This window comes from Acartia tonsa, chromosome 13 (genome assembly GCF_053477335.1).
Source record: "Acartia tonsa isolate MP-2025a chromosome 13, ASM5347733v1, whole genome shotgun sequence".
In the NCBI taxonomy this organism is placed as follows: Eukaryota; Metazoa; Arthropoda; class Copepoda; order Calanoida; family Acartiidae; genus Acartia; species Acartia tonsa.
Genome location: NC_137272.1, coordinates 5,354,169 through 5,374,034, shown reverse-complemented (window position 1 = coordinate 5,374,034; position 19,866 = coordinate 5,354,169). Strand labels below are relative to the sequence as shown.

Genomic DNA, 19,866 nt, shown 5'->3' with positions numbered 1-19,866 from the left:
ATATTCGGTATAGGCCTAAATAAGTATTCGGCCTAACCCTGAATTCATTTTTAGATTTTTACCATAATCACGTGTGCATATCTGATATTCTGGGGCCCTCTGTTCCTGGTGACTCTGCTGCATCCTGGATGGGAGTGGAAGGATGCCAAGAAATCTATGCTACATGAGGTACATATTTTTATCCGTGGATTTTTATGTTTTTGTTTAATTAGTAGTCTATTATGCAACAAGCTTTTTTAACAAATTGATAAAATTCTAGCCAATAATTGATATGGTTAAAAAGAAATTTCCAGTATAGCTTCAAAAAATATTAATATTCAGCGGATTAGCCTTTGGCATCTCGGGGCTAAAAAATGGTTTTGAAATTATGATTCTACATTCTTATATCCGAGGATAACTATTTAGTTTTCTTTATATCTAGCTTGGCATCCAACTGGACATATGACTATTTAAATATCGGGCAATCTAGCTATATAAAAACCTACCTGAACGCTAAGTTTTTAAATTAGCAATAGGTGTAACTATCTAAAATTCTAATTAGTTATTTAAATATCAAAATTCTTAGACGCCTAAACTAAATATATGTCTGACTATTATATTATCCTATTATTTCCCGAAGGATCTCGCTAACTGCTGAGTCGATATTGTTCTCCTTTACAGTGAAGCTTCCTATAGGCCCTGGGAAGGTTTTAAACTATTTTTGGAGAGGGTGTCTTCACCCCCCTCCCCCCCAAATAATATTTTTTTAACTCTTTAGAAACTTAAATTTAAAATGGTATGAGGTTGACTTTCCCCCCTCCTACCAGTGCCCCTAGAGGCTTCTAGGGGCGTAGCCGCTAGTTATATTAAAAAGTTTATAATGTAGGTCTTTTTGAAATGTTAAAAATTACTAGCAAGGTTTTGTGATTATTAAATAAAATAAAATATTATATTTATAGCAGTTTGACTTTAAAATGGTATTTGATAGTTAATTTAAAGTAAATCTGTTTAAGAAATATAATTTCCTTTAAACTTAGAAACAACTGAACTGTTGTTATATACAATGCAATGTAAGGAAAATTGAGTTATATATATAAGCAAATGTTTAATAAATAATATGGATACCAGAATTCCTCCTTAGAAAGTGTTTTTGAACTTTGGAAAGAGGACCTTAGTTCAGACATTTGTTTAATTCCTAGTGGTAATGATAAGAATAACTTTCTTTAGGTTTGAAAGTTTTATGATATCTTTACTTTACAAGCGCAAACGCCTATTGCATCTAGAAGATGGAAGGCATTTTCTGGTTTAAACCTAAAGTTGAAATAGCCTGAAACCATATCGGGACCTATGTATATGAGGCTTCCCAAAGTGGAGAAATTATGTCAATGTGATAAAAATTACGAATACAACAATCCTTTTTAGAGTAAATTATTTTACCAAAAAATCGGGTTTCGAGGAGTAGTGAAATGTCTATACATATTCATATATAACTAGACGTGCTATCTATAATACAAAGTAGCTTGATGTCTGTCCGTCTGTCCGTCTGTCTGTCCCTTAAGATCTCGGTAACCACTGAACCGATTGGATTCTACTCTTCAGGGTATATACCTACTGGTCCTGTGGTGGTTTTAGGCTATTTTCTTGTGGTGTGGGACACCCCCAACCCCCCCAAAAAACAAAAAAATACCCCCCTATTTTTTTTTTTTTTTTTTTTTTTTTTTTTTTTTTTGCAGAAGATTTCCTAGGTCCTTTATTTTTTTTTTGCAGAAGATTTCCTAGGTCCTTTATTTTTTTTTGCAGAAGATTTCCTACGAATTTCACCTCAATTTTTTTTTGATCACCTCTTGGGGCAAAGCCCCTAGAGGCTAGGGGCGAAGCCGCTAGTACATACATAAATAAGGATAGGCTAAGATGAAAATGTAGCAAGATTTCCAATATTGTTGAAGACATTATTAGATGCCACAATAAATAAAAACAATAGTATTTGAAATTCTTAATGGAACTACCCTCCTACAGGATATTGTGAAATATAAAAATAGCATAAAACTATCCCAAGTCTTTGATTTAAAAATTAAATAGCCTAAAACCATCCGGACCTAAGTAAAACTTTTTTCAAATGAAGAACTAAATCGGTTCTGTAATTATCTAAATCTTAGGCTACATATAGACCACCTTATTACTTTAATTTATAGGATAAGTGAATAATTCATATAAACATTAAACAAGTTTTAAAACTTTAATACATCGTTTTAAGCTTCTTGGTTCTAAGCTAATTGAGAGATGAAAAAAACATTGATCTTAAATTTTTTGTCTGATTTGTTGAGCTTCGCTCATCTTTATATGTACATATTACATAACACGTATGAGAGTTATGTATAGAATAATAAAGTAATTTTAGTCAGTACAGATCAAAAATTTAATCAAAACATTGCCAAGTTTTGTAAGTCTTACATTTTCATGAAAGGCTAAGTAAATTAAACTCCTTGACTATAATTGTTTTAAAAACATTAAAATGTTTATATTGAATCACCCTGTATATGTATAAATATTATACATATTACATAACACGTATGAGAGTTATGTATAGAATAATAAAGTAACTTAGGCAGGTCAAACATCAAACATATAATTTTCTAGAAAATCATAAGGATTACCATGAAAAAGTGTACAACACAAGATTTTATATTTTTATTTTAAACTGAAAATTTTTTGCCTCTAATTTTTGGAATCGATGAACGTGTTTAAATTTAAGGTGAACGTACGGACATATTGGTAACAATTATAGAGTTAATACACTTCCTAAGTCTTACCTAACCTTTACTAGCATCATCGTGCAAAGCTTGAAATCGATAGGACAATTCTAATAGGCCTTAAATAACAATAAGAGCAATACGTTACGTAAGGAAAGATAAGCGTAGAGACCTACCATACATTATAGAAAAGCTTCGCTTAAAAAAAAACTAATGTTGTATTGCTATGTATGAAAAACAAATGGATGTATTATTACTTGGATCTTACACTAGATTTTCATGTTCTCTAATAAAGTGAAACATGCAGAATGATGATGACCCCCTTTACCCCCATCGTCTTCCCTCCTCCTGGATGAATGAACTGACCAACAGATAGGATCCATGTTAATAAACTAATTTGACGATAATTTTCCCCTGTCATAATATCCACGTGTATTTTATACATACATTGAACAAGACTATATTCCTTCAGGGACAGAGGAGACGTTGGGCTGTACATTTCACTGGTCCCTGAAGTTTTATAATTATGTTTTTTATTCGTAGGCTCAACAACTTTGGGAAACACATTGAATTTTGATTGGTTGGATCATTAAGTTGAGTTTTCAAACATATCAACCAATAATTGTAATCTACAGAAGGGGCAATATTGTATAATCATTGGGGATGTACATTATTTTATCGGCCGTTGTCTCCTATCCCTTTAAAACCCTGATATTTCTTATAGTCATAACTCATTCATACAACAATATATATATATATATATATATGCATATTCACGAGTTTTACACGTCACTGTTTCTCTGTACATCAGGGAGGGAGTGGACACTGGACTGTATATTACACTGGTACCCAAAGTTTTATCGCCACATTATCTTATTCAATGGCTCAAAAACTTTGGGTACTTTGAATTTGAAATTGGTTGGTTTCATATTAACAAAGTTTAAGCTTTTCGACAAATAACTCAAATCTACAGAATTAGTAATTTTGTGAATAAATCAATTTATTGTCCATTGTCTTATCCCTTTAGATCCCTGATATTATGCAATAGCACACACTTTAGAAAGGAAAGAACAATGGCAGGTTAATTAATCTACATCCCTTTCTTCCTCAGAAATTGGTGTACAACTATTTTATTTTCAATAATCATAATTAAAGTCTAGTATAAGTAATACTGTAATTTTACTATTCTTTTTATTCAGGGATCTAAAGGGATAAGACAATTGATAATCTATTGATATCCATCCCCAATAATGCAAAGCAAATTACCCCATCTGTATCGAAAAGGGAGCGTTCCTTGAGTCATTCGTCGTGCTCTTTGTGAAAATCCTCATGCCCCCTCATGTTGCATTTGTGTGCTTGAGTTTGTTGTTGTCTCTGCGAGCGCATTTTCCTTTGTTCATAAAATAAAATAAGCCCTAAATTGCACTTAAATTCTTCCGTTAACCAAAAAGCAAACTGATTTCTTTGTTTAATTAACCCATTAGTGCCGAGCGCCACTTTTATGGGCCGATCGAGCTGAAAGTTTCAGGGAAGCTTTATAATGGTCAAAACGGAATTCGTATTTTTTTGTTTTGCTCTAGTGGCGTGCACAGGAAAGTTGCAAAAAAACCCGGTTCGGCTCGGCCATAAATACCAACCAGGCATTATTACCCGTTTTTGGTGCTTTCCCCCGGCGTTAAAACCCGGTTTTCCTGTAAAAACCCGGTTATTTTGACCAAAAAACGAAAAATGTAATTTTTGAACGCCAAAAGTGAGATGAACACTTTTTAGAACTTTGATACGATCCGTAATTGAAAACTACACAACCTCATGTAATCTATAGAGCTACAAGTATAATACGAAGCGATTTATTTCAAATTTAGTGTTTAGCCGGCGATTTCGGGTAAAAAAACCCTGTTTTGTTGTTGTTGTCAAAAAAGATCTATAGTGAAACCGGGTAATAAAAATTTCAGACTCCAAATGGAAATGCCGAACCGGGCTTATATAGGGCGTAAAAAAACGATTAAAAAATCATATAAAAAATAATAATTTAAATAAAACGAATTCACAAATAGATGTACTTGTCAATAAACTTTAGATTTAACGAAAAAAATCAGCGACTTTACTATAAAAACAAAAAAGTTAGATGGGGTATTTTGAATTTTCATGATTTTCAAACTTTGTTGATCTATACCGGCAAACGGAAGTAAGCAAAACTACCTGCTCCAGGGGGAAATGAAAGCCAGGGTAGTAGAGGGGGGATTCATACTGAGAATGATGCAATTATGAAGCCGAAAACCGGGTTTTTTTTTACATTTTCTGGAACCGGGTTTTAAAACCCGGTTCGGTACTAATGGGTTAATGATAAGACCAAATGTGCCTACATGATATTATCAATATGTTACGCTTATTAATGATGCTTTGTATTTGTTAAACTAAATCATGATCATTTTAATTTTCTGATCTGATTATTGCATTTATATGGTGCATTATTTGCCAAATGTACCACTTTTCTGCACTACCTCTCCGATTTTGTTAATACTCTATATTTTGGTCCGTTGGGTCATTCAAGGATGCTGGATGGCCAAAAAAAAGTTTCAGAGTCCCTGGATGTCTAGATATCTAGCTATCTATGAAGGTAGGTAACAAAAATGTAAAAAACACCCATTTTTTCACAATTTTAAAAATTAATTTTTTCATCAATCTTACATCCAATCTATACATTTTATACACCAAAATGATCGTTTATTCATGTAAAAAGCGCACATACTGCTATTTTGGCCAAAATTTTAATTTTACAGGGTGTCCAACAAAAAGTGTATTTTGGATATCTAGCGTAATACCCAAAATACCTGTCCGAAAAAAATCATTTTTTTTGGCTTAAATCCTGTGTTTTATCTGTGTGCATATGTGGTATATAACGGTTCGGACCACCCGGGACTATAAGGTTGTCAAATTTAACTTTGGGACACCCTGTAAATGTGATTTTTGAGTCTGTAGAGCTAAAACTTGGTCCAAATTGGCTATTTTTTTCAAATTACGATAATATGTGTCTTAGTATGTTTGACCATAGTGTTTTCTGACCAGATCAATATTTTCATATTTTTTGGACACCCTGTATTTTCACAAAAAGAGAAAAAAAAATTTTGTTTTTTTTTATTTTTAAGTTACTTAAAACTGTCATATAGATACAGATTTTGACTAATAACAATAATATTTGCCTATTTTACAATTTTTTACACTTTTGGGACACCCTGTGCATGTTTTTGAAAAATGATGGTTTTTGCCCATTTTTTGGGGGAAGGAGTCGTTTTAGGGCCATAGACTATTTCTTCATTTTTGTAGAACTCTTCAAGACACTTCATTTGTTATTTATGCAAAAACCGCAAAAACCGAACCGTTTTGCCGTTATTCACCGCCAAATGCGGAATTTTTTTACGTTTTTGCTGTTCTCGAGGTTCTAATGGGCATTTGTGGTAAGAAGACGTTGATTTATCAAGATAACTGTGAAATACTTTTATTTAGGCATTTTAATTCACTAAATTTCATGTGAAGTAAATTTTTTTGTATATCCAACCGATTTTTGTCAAAAGGAATTTCAAATGCATATGATTTATGTTTCTTTTATCACTTATGTTATAGCAATTATTTATGTTATATTCACTTCATTTTCTTGTTTTAACAATTGAAATCCATCTCGACGAAAAACGGTTAGCTGCACAAAAAATTTTACTTTATATGAAATTTAGTAAATTAAATTACCTAAATAAAAGTATTTCACAGTTATCTTGATAAATCAACGTTTTCTTAACACAAATGCACATTACAACCTCGGGAACGGCAAAAACGTAAAAAAATTCCGACTTTGGCGGTGAATAACGGCAAAACGGTTCGGTTTTTGCAGTTTTTGCATAAATAACAAATGATGTGTCTTGAAAAGTTCTACAAAAATGAAGAAATAGTCTATGGCCCTAAAACGACTCCTTCCCCCAAAAAATGGGCAAAAACCATCATTTTTCAAAAACATGCACAGGGTGTCCCAAAAGTGTAAAAAATTGTAAAATAGGCAAATATTATTGTTATTAGTCAAAATCTGTATCTATATGACAGTTTTAAGTAACTTAAAAATAGAAAAAAAATTTAAAAAAAAAAAAAAAAAATTTTTTCTCTTTTTGTGAAAATACAGGGTGTCCAAAAAATATGAAAATATTGATCTGGTCAGAAAACACTATGGTCAAACATACTAAGACACATATTATCGTAATTTGAAAAAAATAGCCAATTTGGACCAAGTTTTAGCTCTACAGACTCAAAAATCACATTTACAGGGTGTCCCAAAGTTAAATTTGACAACCTTATAGTCCCGGGTGGTCCGAACCGTTATATACCACATATGCACACAGATAAAACACAGGATTTAAGCCAAAAAAAATGATTTTTTTCGGACAGGTATTTTGGGTATTACGCTAGATATCCAAAATACACTTTTTGTTGGACACCCTGTAAAATTAAAATTTTGGCCAAAATAGCAGTATGTGCGCTTTTTACATGAATAAACGATCATTTTGGTGTATAAAATGTATAGATTGGATGTAAGATTGATGAAAAAATTAATTTTTAAAATTGTGAAAAAATGGGTGTTTTTTACATTTTTGTTACCTACCTTCATAGATAGCTAGATATCTAGACATCCATGGACTCTGAAACTTTTTTTTGGCCATCCAGCATCCTTGAATGACCCAACGGACCAAAATATAGAGTATTAACAAAATCGGAGAGGTAGTGCAGAAAAGTGGTACATTTGGCAAATAATGCACCATATGTATTATTTGACTGGTGTATTTTATATTTTTTATAGCTTTGGTTTTCATCTTGAAATACAAAGATTTGTGAACCTTCTGGTTTTCTCCCTCATCGGACAGCGTGTAGTGTAGTGGGTCAATCGCCTATCAAGCGGTTTGACTGAACGTATAAGATCTCGAGTCATCACCTTTTTTAGATTGATATTATTGGTTGAAAAGTTTAGAGCCAACCAATAAAAATTTAATAAAAGTACCCAAACTTGACGCATTTTAAAACTTTGGGTACCAGTGTAATTTACAGTCCAATATTCCCTGCCTCCTTGCTGTATACATTAACACATATACGCAGTTATTATTGGCCTTTTTATACAATATCTTGAATATGTATTGTAGTGTTAAGAGCGAAGCTTTTCTATAATTAGGGTCGGTATTTTCTAGATACTGATTCCTATTCCTTTTACAATAAGGTACAATGTTATAAGCGGAGCATCTCTATATTCAAGTCGAAAAAATTGTAAGTATGTCCTTTAACTTTATCCTGCATTAAAGCGTTTTTTCAACAAGTTTTCTTACAATTTTGCTTCGACTTTTATACATTTAATTTCTGATTATTCAGCTCTGACACTCTATAAGTTTTAATGTTCGTTTATCATTCCATTTCAGAACTTCGCTTCTATGGATGTTGTCATCCTTGTTTATTTGCGTAGCTTACGCCTTCTAAAAGATAAAACAAATGCATTCTGCCAGTAAAATAAACAGTACATTTGTATTTCTAAAGCATAAAGTACTTTATTCTTTAAGATAATCCTTTTTTTAAAGTCTTTTAGCTAATTTAGGCATGTTAAAAATAAACTGTCGATTTCTAACTTTTCAAGTTTGCATGATGATTCCTGTAAGGGTTAGGTAAAATTTAGAAAGAGCAGCAACTCTGTAATCATTACCAGAAAGTCCGTATGTTCATTTAAAACAAATTCATTTAAGGAAAACATGGTAAAATATTTTCTCGTATTCATTCGAATCCGGTGGATAGGAACCGGTTCTCATCCATACGAAAAAACTATGTCTAGCATCGTATTATATCCAGTTTTCTACGAATATAGAAATGTACAATCATAAGATTAAAACTAGTTTTTTTAGCCGGTGCCTTCGGCACCCTGGGGCTAAAAAAAAACTAGTTTTAATCTTATAATTGTACATTCCATATCCGCGGAAAGCCGTTTATAATACGATACGAGAAATAACTATTAAGTGAAGCACCTATATAATTTTGTCCTAAAATTTGAGTATGTATTTACTGCATTTACCCAATTTTGCATCGGATTTATATATAATTTTATTTTATTAGCCTTATAGGTTAATGTTTCATCGAATAGGTTTAGAAACTAAGTGGTAATGCTCGATTGTCCTACCGCCTTATTATAGAGCTTTACTTTTATGGATATTGTCCACGACAGAAGATTACAAGATAAATTTTATGTTTCTAATAAAATAAAATATTAATTTTAAAGTCGTCATTTATAATTAATTAATTAGGAAATCCGATACATTTATGATATGAGATTCGAATGTTCGAAAAATAAGAATGCAATTTATTTATGAAATATGATTAAAGGATTAATCAGATGTGGATTCTTTAAAAAAAATTTGCTCCACTAATCGCTTAGTGGGGCAAAATTGTTTTCGTGAAAAGTCCACCTATATCACATTAAAAATCTACAAAAATTAAACAAAAATCATATACAGGGTACGGCACATAAATCCGGACTTTTTTTAAACGGCCATAGCGCCAAGACTACTTGACCGATCAGGACGTTTGACCCCACTATGAAAAGCTTAGGTAATGACCTTTTTACCCATAAAAATCTTTGGACGATGTAGGACATGTGCTACGAGCTGGCAGCATATATGTTCAACTAGGCAAATTCGAAGTGCGCAGGTTGCTCATGAAACTTGCTGAAGGTACTGTTAGATACATAAGTTAGTTACTAGAAATTACTAGAGTTCTTTTTTCAAGTTGGCTTGGCCGTAGTACTCAGGCAAATTGACACGTGGCAGATGTTAAAAACGCCAAAAATCTTGAAAATTTCACGATTCTCGTCTACAGGGGCCCATATGGAACCTTGAATCTCATTTTAGACTATGGGTTGCGCTGACAACCCTAGCTAAATCTTCATGCCATTTCCAAAAAGGTATAAAACGTTGTGGCCCAGATAAGAGCCGCCGTGTCGAAGGGTAGCTTGAAAGATGGGAATTTGGATCCTGCGGGTACTCACGTCCCTAAGTAAATGTTGCCTCTTAGCAGCCCAGATCTTAATCCATTAGACTATTTGACCCACAGCTACTTTGAAACATGCACCAATAGACGTGCCTATACCACAAAGACCTCCCCCATTGCCACTATCAAGGAGAACTACGCCAGCTTGTACAGGGACATGGTGACCAGGGCCTGCGGGCGGTTCAGGGGGCGGGTAGGGGCGGTAATTGAGGCTAGCGGCGGTTTTATTGAATAATCTAATAGTCTTATACCTATTTTGCCTCTCAGTTTTTAAAATTTGATAAAATCTTTAAAATTGACGATTTTATGTTCATTTATTTACAAATTAGAAAAAGTCCGGATTTATGTGCCGCACCCTGTATAAATAACTCTTCTATGATTTTGTTTAATTTTTAACGTGATTTTGGTGAATTTTTTTTAAGAATCCACCTCAGGAATTTTAAAGGTTTAAGACAATGGAAGATAATATGATAATAAAAAAATTTTCCCCTCTAAAGTTTCCAGTTATTGGTTGAAAAGTTGGGACACTGCTAGATTGTACAATCCAATCATGATTTCATAAAAGAATCCTTAATTTATATATAAAACTTTAGGTATGATAAAAATTTATATCCTAATGTCCCCTCCCTCCCAAAGCTTTACAACAATAACTAGGCAGATATATCTGAATGATGGATATGATAATGTATTTCTGCATTGATTCATCCCTTCACACAACATTACATTCAAGTATGTATATACTAGCCTCTATAATATAAAGAAGTAAGGTTTTAATGTCTGTAGCTTAATGTTTTTCTTAACTACTTAACCGATTGAGTTCTTCATTTTATGGAAGCTTCTTATAGGTCCCTGGATGGTTTTAGGCTATTTAATGTGTATATCTAAGTTTGGTTTAAGGCTATTTTCTACTTTTCTTACACCGAAATACTCGAATGAGGTTTCGTATTTTAGATTTAAAAGAAAAATTTTTTTAAAAATTTTGGGGGGGGGGGAATTTTTAGTCGACCCCACTATTTTAATTTTAGTTTTAAAAAGAAAATTTTTTTTTCGGGGTGGGGGGTATTTTTCATTTTTTGGGGGGGTTGGAGTTGTCCCATCCCCCAAGAAAATAGTTATAAACCTTCCCGGGACCATTGAGAAGCTACCCTGTAAAGGAGAACCCGATCGGTTTAGTTGTTCAGCGGTTTAGATATAGGCTAAATAATAGATTTAGTTTATTATTCTTACAGAGAAGGGATAATGGCAAATATCTAAAGGGATAAGAAGATGACCACTAAATTGATGCAATTTCCCAATGATGATAACCAAAATTACCCCTTCTGTAGATTACATTCAATGGTTGAAACATCTAAAACATCTCAACTTAATGAACCAACCAATCAAAATTCAACGTTGGATTATCAACTTTGGAGACTTTAGGAAATTTTAATTGGTCGATTTATTAAGTTAAGTGTTATAACATTACAACCACTAATTTTAATCTACAGAAGGGGTAATTTTGTTTATCATCTTTATGGATGTACATCAAATTATCGGCCATTGTCTTATCCATTTAGAACCCTGGTTATAATTGCCTTGGTGCATGGACGTCCAGGGGGGGGGGGGGTGGAAATTAAAAAAATATATTAGATTTTACCTCACAACTCTAACAAATTTCCGAAAAAAAATTAGCCCTTGGTTATAGTTTTAAACTAAATTAGGTAAATTTGAGGTATAGACAAAAAGCAAATTTTTAATTTGAAAAGGCAAAATATGGGTTTTTACCCGCAAACGTATTTTTGGTGGGTAAAAAAAGGCTATTTTCCCCACCAACCATTATAAAGCAGGAATAAGGTATAACCAACAAGCAAAACAAATCTAAAATAAATTTGGGGGGCAAATGGAGAGGTCGTCAATTTTACGATGTGTTGCCCCCCAACGACAGCTGAAAAACACGTATAGGTTTCGTGATTTTCTTCCGAATTAATTTCGTTATTGGTATGAGCTGATTATAAAGTAGTAAACCTACTACCTTTTACAACCTTAATTTACTCAAAATAGTTTATGAATATTAAATTAAAAGCAAAGTTGTTTACATTTCTTTGCAGCTGTAAGAGGAAAAATTAAACACCTAATTTCTGTTATTTATCTAGTTTTTCCTACTTAAATCTAGCTAAACTTGTGAATCCTGTACTCACATATATAAATTATTAAGTCTAATTAGATGGGGGATAAGCTGATTGCTAAGTTTAGTAGAGCTGGTTAAAAATGCCAAAATTTGATATATTTATTTGTTACCAGCTAAATCTTTACTTACAAACTACAAATTATTCAAGTTGCTTGGTGAAGCGAAATAACTGCTTGCAGTTTTGAATGTCAATCAGTTGATGGCAGCTATTTGTAGCGGAAATTTAAAGATATTGGCAAGTATTCGAAACAGCCATTAAATCATCAAAAACTGCCCAATGGCGGCTGTCAACGCCTGTTACTTGAATTAAATTGCATTAAATTTTGAATGATATAATTAGAATATTAAATGTTAATTCAAGTTTGATATGAAAAGGAATTCTAATTGCCATAAACAGATCTTAACAGAATCATGAACATGGACATTTCTACTAAATAGAAAACCAGAAAATCTAAATTTTTTTTTGGCATCAGATTAATATATTTTAAATTCACCAAACAGTATTAGAAAAATCTGTATTGAAACTACTTTTAATAAAAAATAACACTCTTGAAGCTGTTTAAAGTGTCTTTAAAAAGAAATGACGTCATACAATACAAATGGCCAATGATAGGTCAATACACAGACTAAATTACGAATGGCAGGCCAGTATACATTTTGAATGACCAAGGTAGGCCAGTATGACGCCTTTTTTTGAAGGCGCTAAAAAAAGCTTCAATATTCTTTCAAAGACAGCATATTTTTTACTGGAGGTAAAGTTGGAGCTACTCCAATATTTAATATCTTCAATTTGTTTTCTAATCCGATATCTACTCTTTTAGGTGACACTGCATGTGGCGTTTGTGCACTCGTTTGTGAATCCACTTCTCTTCTTAGTTCTACATCAATCCGCTAGGAGCGCTGCTCTAGATATATTCTGCTGTATGTGCACCAGATCAAAAGGTAAAAATTTAGTTCTAATTTCAACCGCTAGGAGTATGAAAGTTAGCTGTTAGTTCTAAATTTATCCGCTAGGAGCGCTGCTCTAGATATATTCTGCTGTATGTGCACAAGATCAAAAGGTAGAAATTAGTTTTAATTTAGGAGTATGAAAGGTAAATATTAGTTCTAAATAAATCCGCTAGAAGGTATATATCTCTACAGGTGCACAAGATCAAAAGGTAAAATTAGTTCTAATTTAAACCGCTAGGCTTGCTATTTCATCAAAAGTTAATTTACTTCACATTTTTTAAATTTTAGTTTTTTTCTAGAGTTATGTATTTTTTTTAATTTTGACTAAATTACCTAAATGTAGATAAAAAAGAACATGCCAAGACCTTTTTAAATCAGTCCAGTGGTTAGTAAAATCTCTAGACAGACTCTTTCTTCTTATAAATAATAATCAAAGCATGTTATTGTAAAATGATTTAAAGACAACAATTTGACAAAACAGAAAAATTAGGAATTTTCTGGTTATATTGCCTATAAAAAATTACGTCATACATTTCAAATGACCAGTGATTGGCTGATACACAAACTAAATTACCATTAGCAGGCCAGAATACATTGACCAATGGTAGGCCAGTATGACGTCATTTAAAAGATTTTTTTCTTATCTCAAAACATTTCTAATTTAGGTATCCCTGACCCGCCGCCGCGAATCTACTCTGCCGACACAGACGTTGAAATCGCCGACTCTACGAGCAGCTGCAGCCAACAGGCGCACAGCAGTAAACCTAGCTTTATGTAGGTAATGTGTGCCCCCCTCCCCCCTTCCTGCCCTGGCCTGCTGTCACTGTTATTTATAAATAGATGAATATTATTATGTATAACACCCACCCCCCCCCCAAAAAAAAAAAAAAAATAGCATTTAACATCTGTAAGCTTTCCTAACAATGTAGACTAGTTGTTTGAGAGATTTTACTAAACAAAGATTTACTTACAGATATTTTAAAAATAATAAACTTATAACATATTCAAACTTTTAGAAAGAAAGATTATTATTTGTACTTTGAAAATGTGACCTTAGTTATTCATTTTCTAAGTAAGAAAAAATATATACAGTAAATGTATATTGTTTATAATTAGAAGCAACCATAGACGTGCATTGGAAATAAAGGTGATTAAAGTGTACACTCTCTCTACTAAAAGGGAGGAAGTCTTTAAAAAATTATAGGTTTTCAATCTATTCTCTTTTAGACCTAGATGGTTTTATCCTCCCATCCTTACATTTTTTGGGGGGGAGGAGGGTGGCTACCAAACATGTAATTTTGCAAATTTAAGGCAAAATTATTTAATTTCTGGGGGTTGACAATTTTAACCCCCCAAACCTAAAAATTGTGCACGCCCCTAGCAGCAACAACTTAATTACTGCACTCTTAATAGTTTTCCTAATTGGTATTCTCATTGTGCATAAGAAAAATTACTTACACAAAGCAGGGAGGGAGGGGACATTGGGCTGTTTATTACACTAGTCCCCAAACTTTTATAGCAACGATTTCATATTCGTTGGCTCAAAAACTGTGGGAAATTTTTTTAATTTTGATTGGTTGGTTCATTATTATGAATAACTTTAACCACTAACTGTATTTTACAGAAGGGTAATTTTGTGTATCATAATTGGGGATGTGCATAATTTTTCAAATTGGTATTCTCATTGTGCATAATAAATATTACTCCAGCATAGTGTATATATAGAGGAATCTAAAGGGATAAGGCAATAGCCGATAAATCCCCAATGATGACACACAAAATTAACCCTTCTGTAGATTACACTTAGTGGTTGGAACGCTTGGACCATAGCTCAATGATGCAACCAATCAAAGATCATAAATGTTACCAAAATTGTTAAGTAAATTAATTATAAAACGTTAGTATTAAACTTTAGGGACTAGTGAAATAAACAACCTAATTTCCTCTCCCTCCCTGGTATACATACACAAATAAATTTGGATGTGCAGTAATAACATGCATCTTATGCAGATTTACATCGACAGTTTTGCCAAAGTAATCATGCTTATCAAAAACGATTTTTTCTCGACTCTTGTTCAGATTTGATGAACAAAATTCACTTTGTTATTATTTAAAACTTCATTGTAAATGAATTCTTTTAGTGAATAAAAATGATTTATCCCTTTTGAAAGTACCTTTTAAATTTCTTATTATGTCTCTTGTTGGGTTTTCTCATAAAAATCATTATTTGGCTCCATATAAACTGTAAATATGTTTTTTTCAGTATCAAAGCTATATAAATGCAATCTACATCTTTATTAGAATAATTGAATATGTCTCTTATTTTTCCATTATATTAATTTTTATGCTTTTATCATTTTAGACGTTTATTTTTAAGAAACAAAACTAGATGAATAAAATCTACATTTTTAACAAAATAATTGTTTATGTCTCTTGTTGGGTTTTTGTTAATAATATTATAAATCATTTTTTAAACTTCACCTTGAAAATGAAATTTTTAAGTAACATAACTAGATAAATAAAATCTATTTTTATCAGAATATTTGTTTATGTCTCTTGTTGGGTTTTTGCATTATACTCATTTTTCTGATTCTAATCAACTTTGCAATAAAAAAAGAAAAAAAAAGAATTGTTTATGTAACTTGTTGGGTACATAATATTCATCTATTTATAAGCTGTGCCTCTGTTTTGCCTCCGTTTTCTTCATTCTTCTACATGTTGTGTGGATAAACAACTGTATAATGGATGGTTTTAGCTCATTTTTATGGAAATTGCATAACTAACTTTAAATCATCAGGCAATGTCTTTTATTTTCTTTTAAATTTTGTATATTGAAAGTTGAAATAAAAAATAAGCTAAAACCATCCCTTAGCTAAACCAGGTGATATTAATCTAACTTTTTTCTAGAATTTAAAGTTAAACATATAAATTGTTACAGATAAAAAAAATAAAACTAATTTAATTGCTAAAAATGTAATTAAAGATTTTTATTACTGCAGATGTTTTCTAATTTAATTGTATAAACAGTTAATTGATATTTTATGTTACCGATTTATAAAACAGGGTGCAAAGCTTAAAATGTCCCTAGCTTTAAACTTAAAATCTATGATAACAATTACCATTATTTTACAGTTAGATATTTCAAATTTTTGCAGATTTTTTAAAACTCAGACAGAAAAAATGACCAATGTTTTTTTTTGTGTACAGTACTAAAGCGATTTTATGATTATCTAAATTAGGAATCAATAATTTGATGTGCTTTTGTATTTTTGTTGTAAACATTTTAATCCCTATAATAAAGTAACAGGATCTTTGTCTGTATGTATGCCTGTCTATCTGTATCGAAGGATCTCGCTTACCACTGAAGTGATATGGTTCTCCTTTACAGTGTAGATTCTTGGAAATTTTTTAACTATTTTGTGGGAGGGTACCACCATCTTCTTAAAGAGAAATCGCCCCAAGAAAAAAATTAAAATTTCAAAGCATCCAAAAAGGTTTTAATTTGAGGCTTAGTCGTGACTGACACGCGACTGCCGAGTCCTGATATAAAACTATTTATCAAAAGATGTTTATTTAACAAATATTCTAAAAGCACAAATCTAAAAAATATAATTAACTTAATGTTCTTTTTAACCCAATTCTTTGGATGTTGTTAACCTTGTTAAGTGTTTTCTTTCTAATGAATTCAAGGGCAGGTAAATGGACGAATAATTTATCTTTCATTTTGAGTGAAATTAATATATATGTTTCTTTGATCGAGGAATCTAAAGGGATAAGACAATGGCCGATAAATTGATGTAAACCCCAATGATGATACACAATATTACTCTTTCTGTAGATTACAATTAGTAGTAAAAAACATTTAACTTAAAAAACAATCAAAATTTAACGAAAGTCCCCAAAGTTGTCAAGCCATCGAATAAGGAAGGTTATTGTAAAAACAATAAACAGCTTAATTTACAAATATTTACTAGCTACCTTGAATTTCAGAATTGGTGGGAAGATTAATTTAATGTTCATTGTCCTATACCTGTTTACATGACATCTTAGGTGGATTCTCAAAACTAGGGTCGCTGCATCGCTAGTGAGGCAAAATTGTTTTTGAGAAAAATTCTCCAAAATCACATAAAAAAAATCTACAAAAATAAAATCAAAGAAGGGTTATTAACAAAGGAATTTATTTAATTTTTGTAGATCTTTAATGTGATTTTGGAGTATTTCTTACAAAAACAATTTTGCCTCACCAGTGAGCAGCGTCTCTAATTTTTTAAGAATCCACCTCTGATATCTAAAACAAATGATAGTGTGATGATTAATCAAGATAAGTTGACGACTTTGCCAAAAATATGTTTCTACATTTTCACAGTTTGCAACATTTTTTGGAAACCTTAAATTTTAAAAAATCTTTAGCCAGCCATTTTTTACTGGGGTTCTAATTGTAAGAAAAAGATTAATTTATTATTGATGCAGATAGTTTAAGTTATGGCTGTAAATTGTTGGAATTATTAAAATAGTTTAACAGGACAGTTTATAAAAAGAAAAAATCCGCGTTAATATTTTGGAATCCAACAGACAAATTATTTTATCAGCCGTACCTACTAAATTTTGTATGGCATCCAAAGCTGCAATTTAGCTTAAGATTTTTATATATTGCTTTTTACCCCTGTGGCTTCCGAGCCTAAACTTTTTTATGGTTAAAATATTCCTTGCTTAAATGTTAGAAGCAACATATAGTGCCTAATAAAAAAATGTCATACAATACAAATGACCAATGATAGGCCAGTATACATTTTACCATTAGTCAATTACAATGTATATTAGCTATTTGTATTGTAAGACGTCATTTTTTATTAGATACTATATGCTGTTTCAAAAATATTCCTTGCTGAAATGTTTTATTAAAACACCCAGTGACAAATGTATTGCACACAGGCATACCTAACCTTGCCATTTGGATGCACATCCAGACTTAAAGATACATATATATCCTTATAATTAGGTAACAGGATGTTTGTTTATGAAGAGAGCTATGAGCTATAGGGCAGGGATTCTGTCCTGATTTTGTATTGAGTATTTGAATTCAGCTAATAGCGTCGGAAATATGAACACAGCTGAGTCCTTAAAAAAGAAAACAGAAAGCAATTTGCTAGTATACGACAAGGGTCTCCACCACTTGGGCCAGGTAGCTGTCTGGATTATACATCAATACTTATACATTTATTGGTGCTACTGATGATAAATTCATCTTCCCCCCAAATATACCTAAACTGAGATGGGTTTTTGATTGATGAATGCCGCGTTTTTTTCAATTCGCGAAATTTAAACAGAGTATAAACTATTTATTTAATTATTTCGCTTTTGTTGGTACGGCCTTCATAGAAAAAAAACAAATTATCTTCAATCCATTTTTGCTGCATATTTATTAATGCATCTTTTTAGAGCTGTATTAGACATTATACAAATGGCTAAAATAATAATTTTAAAATTTTGAATTCTCAAGTTGTATACTCTGTTGAAATCCTATCGTCTTCGTTCAATCAATGTTTTAAAAATGTCGAAAAAACGCGGCATTAATCTTTCAAAAACCCATCTCTGGCCATTTGAATGCATTCAGACATAAAGTCAGAAATGCAGATATAGTACAATGGATGACAAATAAATATTCCTTTACTTAGCCTTGCACATCCAGACATTCAGGTAGAATTACAGGGATAGGCCAATGGATGATAAATCAATCTTCGCCCAAGTATACCTAACCAACCATGCCAAAATAATCTCAACTATAACTTTAAGTTTATACAAGTCTATTTTAATTTTTAATAAATTCAATGTTTTGAAACAATTAAATTAAATTAATAAGTTTAAGTTTGGTGTGTATTTTTTAAAATTTCCCTAAATTGTATATTTTTTAAAAATCAGTAATTTATGTTACCTTTTTCATTGCTAGCTTTATGAACAATGCCTTTTATCTTATTTTTAAAACAATTATTTACGATTATAGTTACATTATTTTATGAATATTCAATTCAATCAATTCTTGAGAAAAAAAACTTACTTTTAGCCCCAGTTGTGGGAGAGGGGGGGGTCTAAACCTGCGGATTTCTATCCCTACGGGGAACTATTATTTACCCTTACCCAAAACAAGCACAAGAGGAAACCGCCTATTATTCTTTTTAAACTCGCAAAAAGAATTTTGAAATTTGAATTGAAAATGTATTATTTGATGAAATTTAGATTAAGAATGATTTAAACATTTTATAAAGAATGATTGTTCCTTATTGCTACAAGAATCCACATTACCATTAAACAAACCTCGGTACACGTTCTTGTACTAATTCTTATATTTTCAGGCCTATAAGTCACAACTACTGCAGTCCCAAGCATGAAACAGAGTTGTAAGTTGTAAGGAGGATCAGGAAGATGGTGTTTATTTACTTTCTCATACTATCACATTTGCATAGTGTTTCATAAATTGGACAGCGGAAAGTGTCATGTGTGACATCATAGAAATAAGTCTCCGAGAGAAGTATGAGAGGAGAAGTTGGAAAGGAAACCCCTAAAAAAATACATGACTAATGGGTGTACTTCTATGGCGTAACACTTTCCACTGACCATAAAATAATTATGCATAATCTGTTGTGTTGGCGATTTTGGTAATGTGATACATTAGGCGGAAGTAATGGCACTCCGATGAAATGCTAATTGCTTGTTTATTGAAAAAAATTCAGAAATTGTATGAATCAAGAATAAAAAAAAGTTACTTTAAATAAAATATGGGCAATAGTGCAGCTTAAAAGTATCAAAAGTAAATTTTCAACTATTGATTATACTGATGGCCATAGCGTAGCTGCGATTCTAAAAAAAATCTTTTGGTTATTAAAATTTCAAAATGTCTTTGAAAGGGGATTCATATTTCTACAATTTCTTAATAAAATCTGAAAGTTGTTCAGGGAGGAAAGGGAC

The 19,866-nt window shown here is 31.8% G+C and overlaps 1 protein-coding gene across 1 annotated transcript in view; it reads left to right on the top strand.

The window, feature by feature from the left end:
• LOC145304534 (histamine H2 receptor-like) overlaps window positions 1-19,642 on the top strand; it is a 64,713-nt gene extending 45,071 nt beyond the window's left edge. The window contains exons 12-15 of the mRNA XM_080146439.1: window positions 55-168; window positions 12,774-12,894; window positions 13,569-13,677; window positions 19,254-19,642. Of these exons, the coding sequence (XP_080002565.1) occupies window positions 55-168; window positions 12,774-12,894; window positions 13,569-13,677; window positions 19,254-19,302 (393 nt within the window). The 3' untranslated portion in view covers window positions 19,303-19,642. The remainder of the gene's footprint in view (window positions 1-54; window positions 169-12,773; window positions 12,895-13,568; window positions 13,678-19,253) is intronic.
• The last annotated feature ends 224 nt before the right edge of the window (window positions 19,643-19,866 follow it).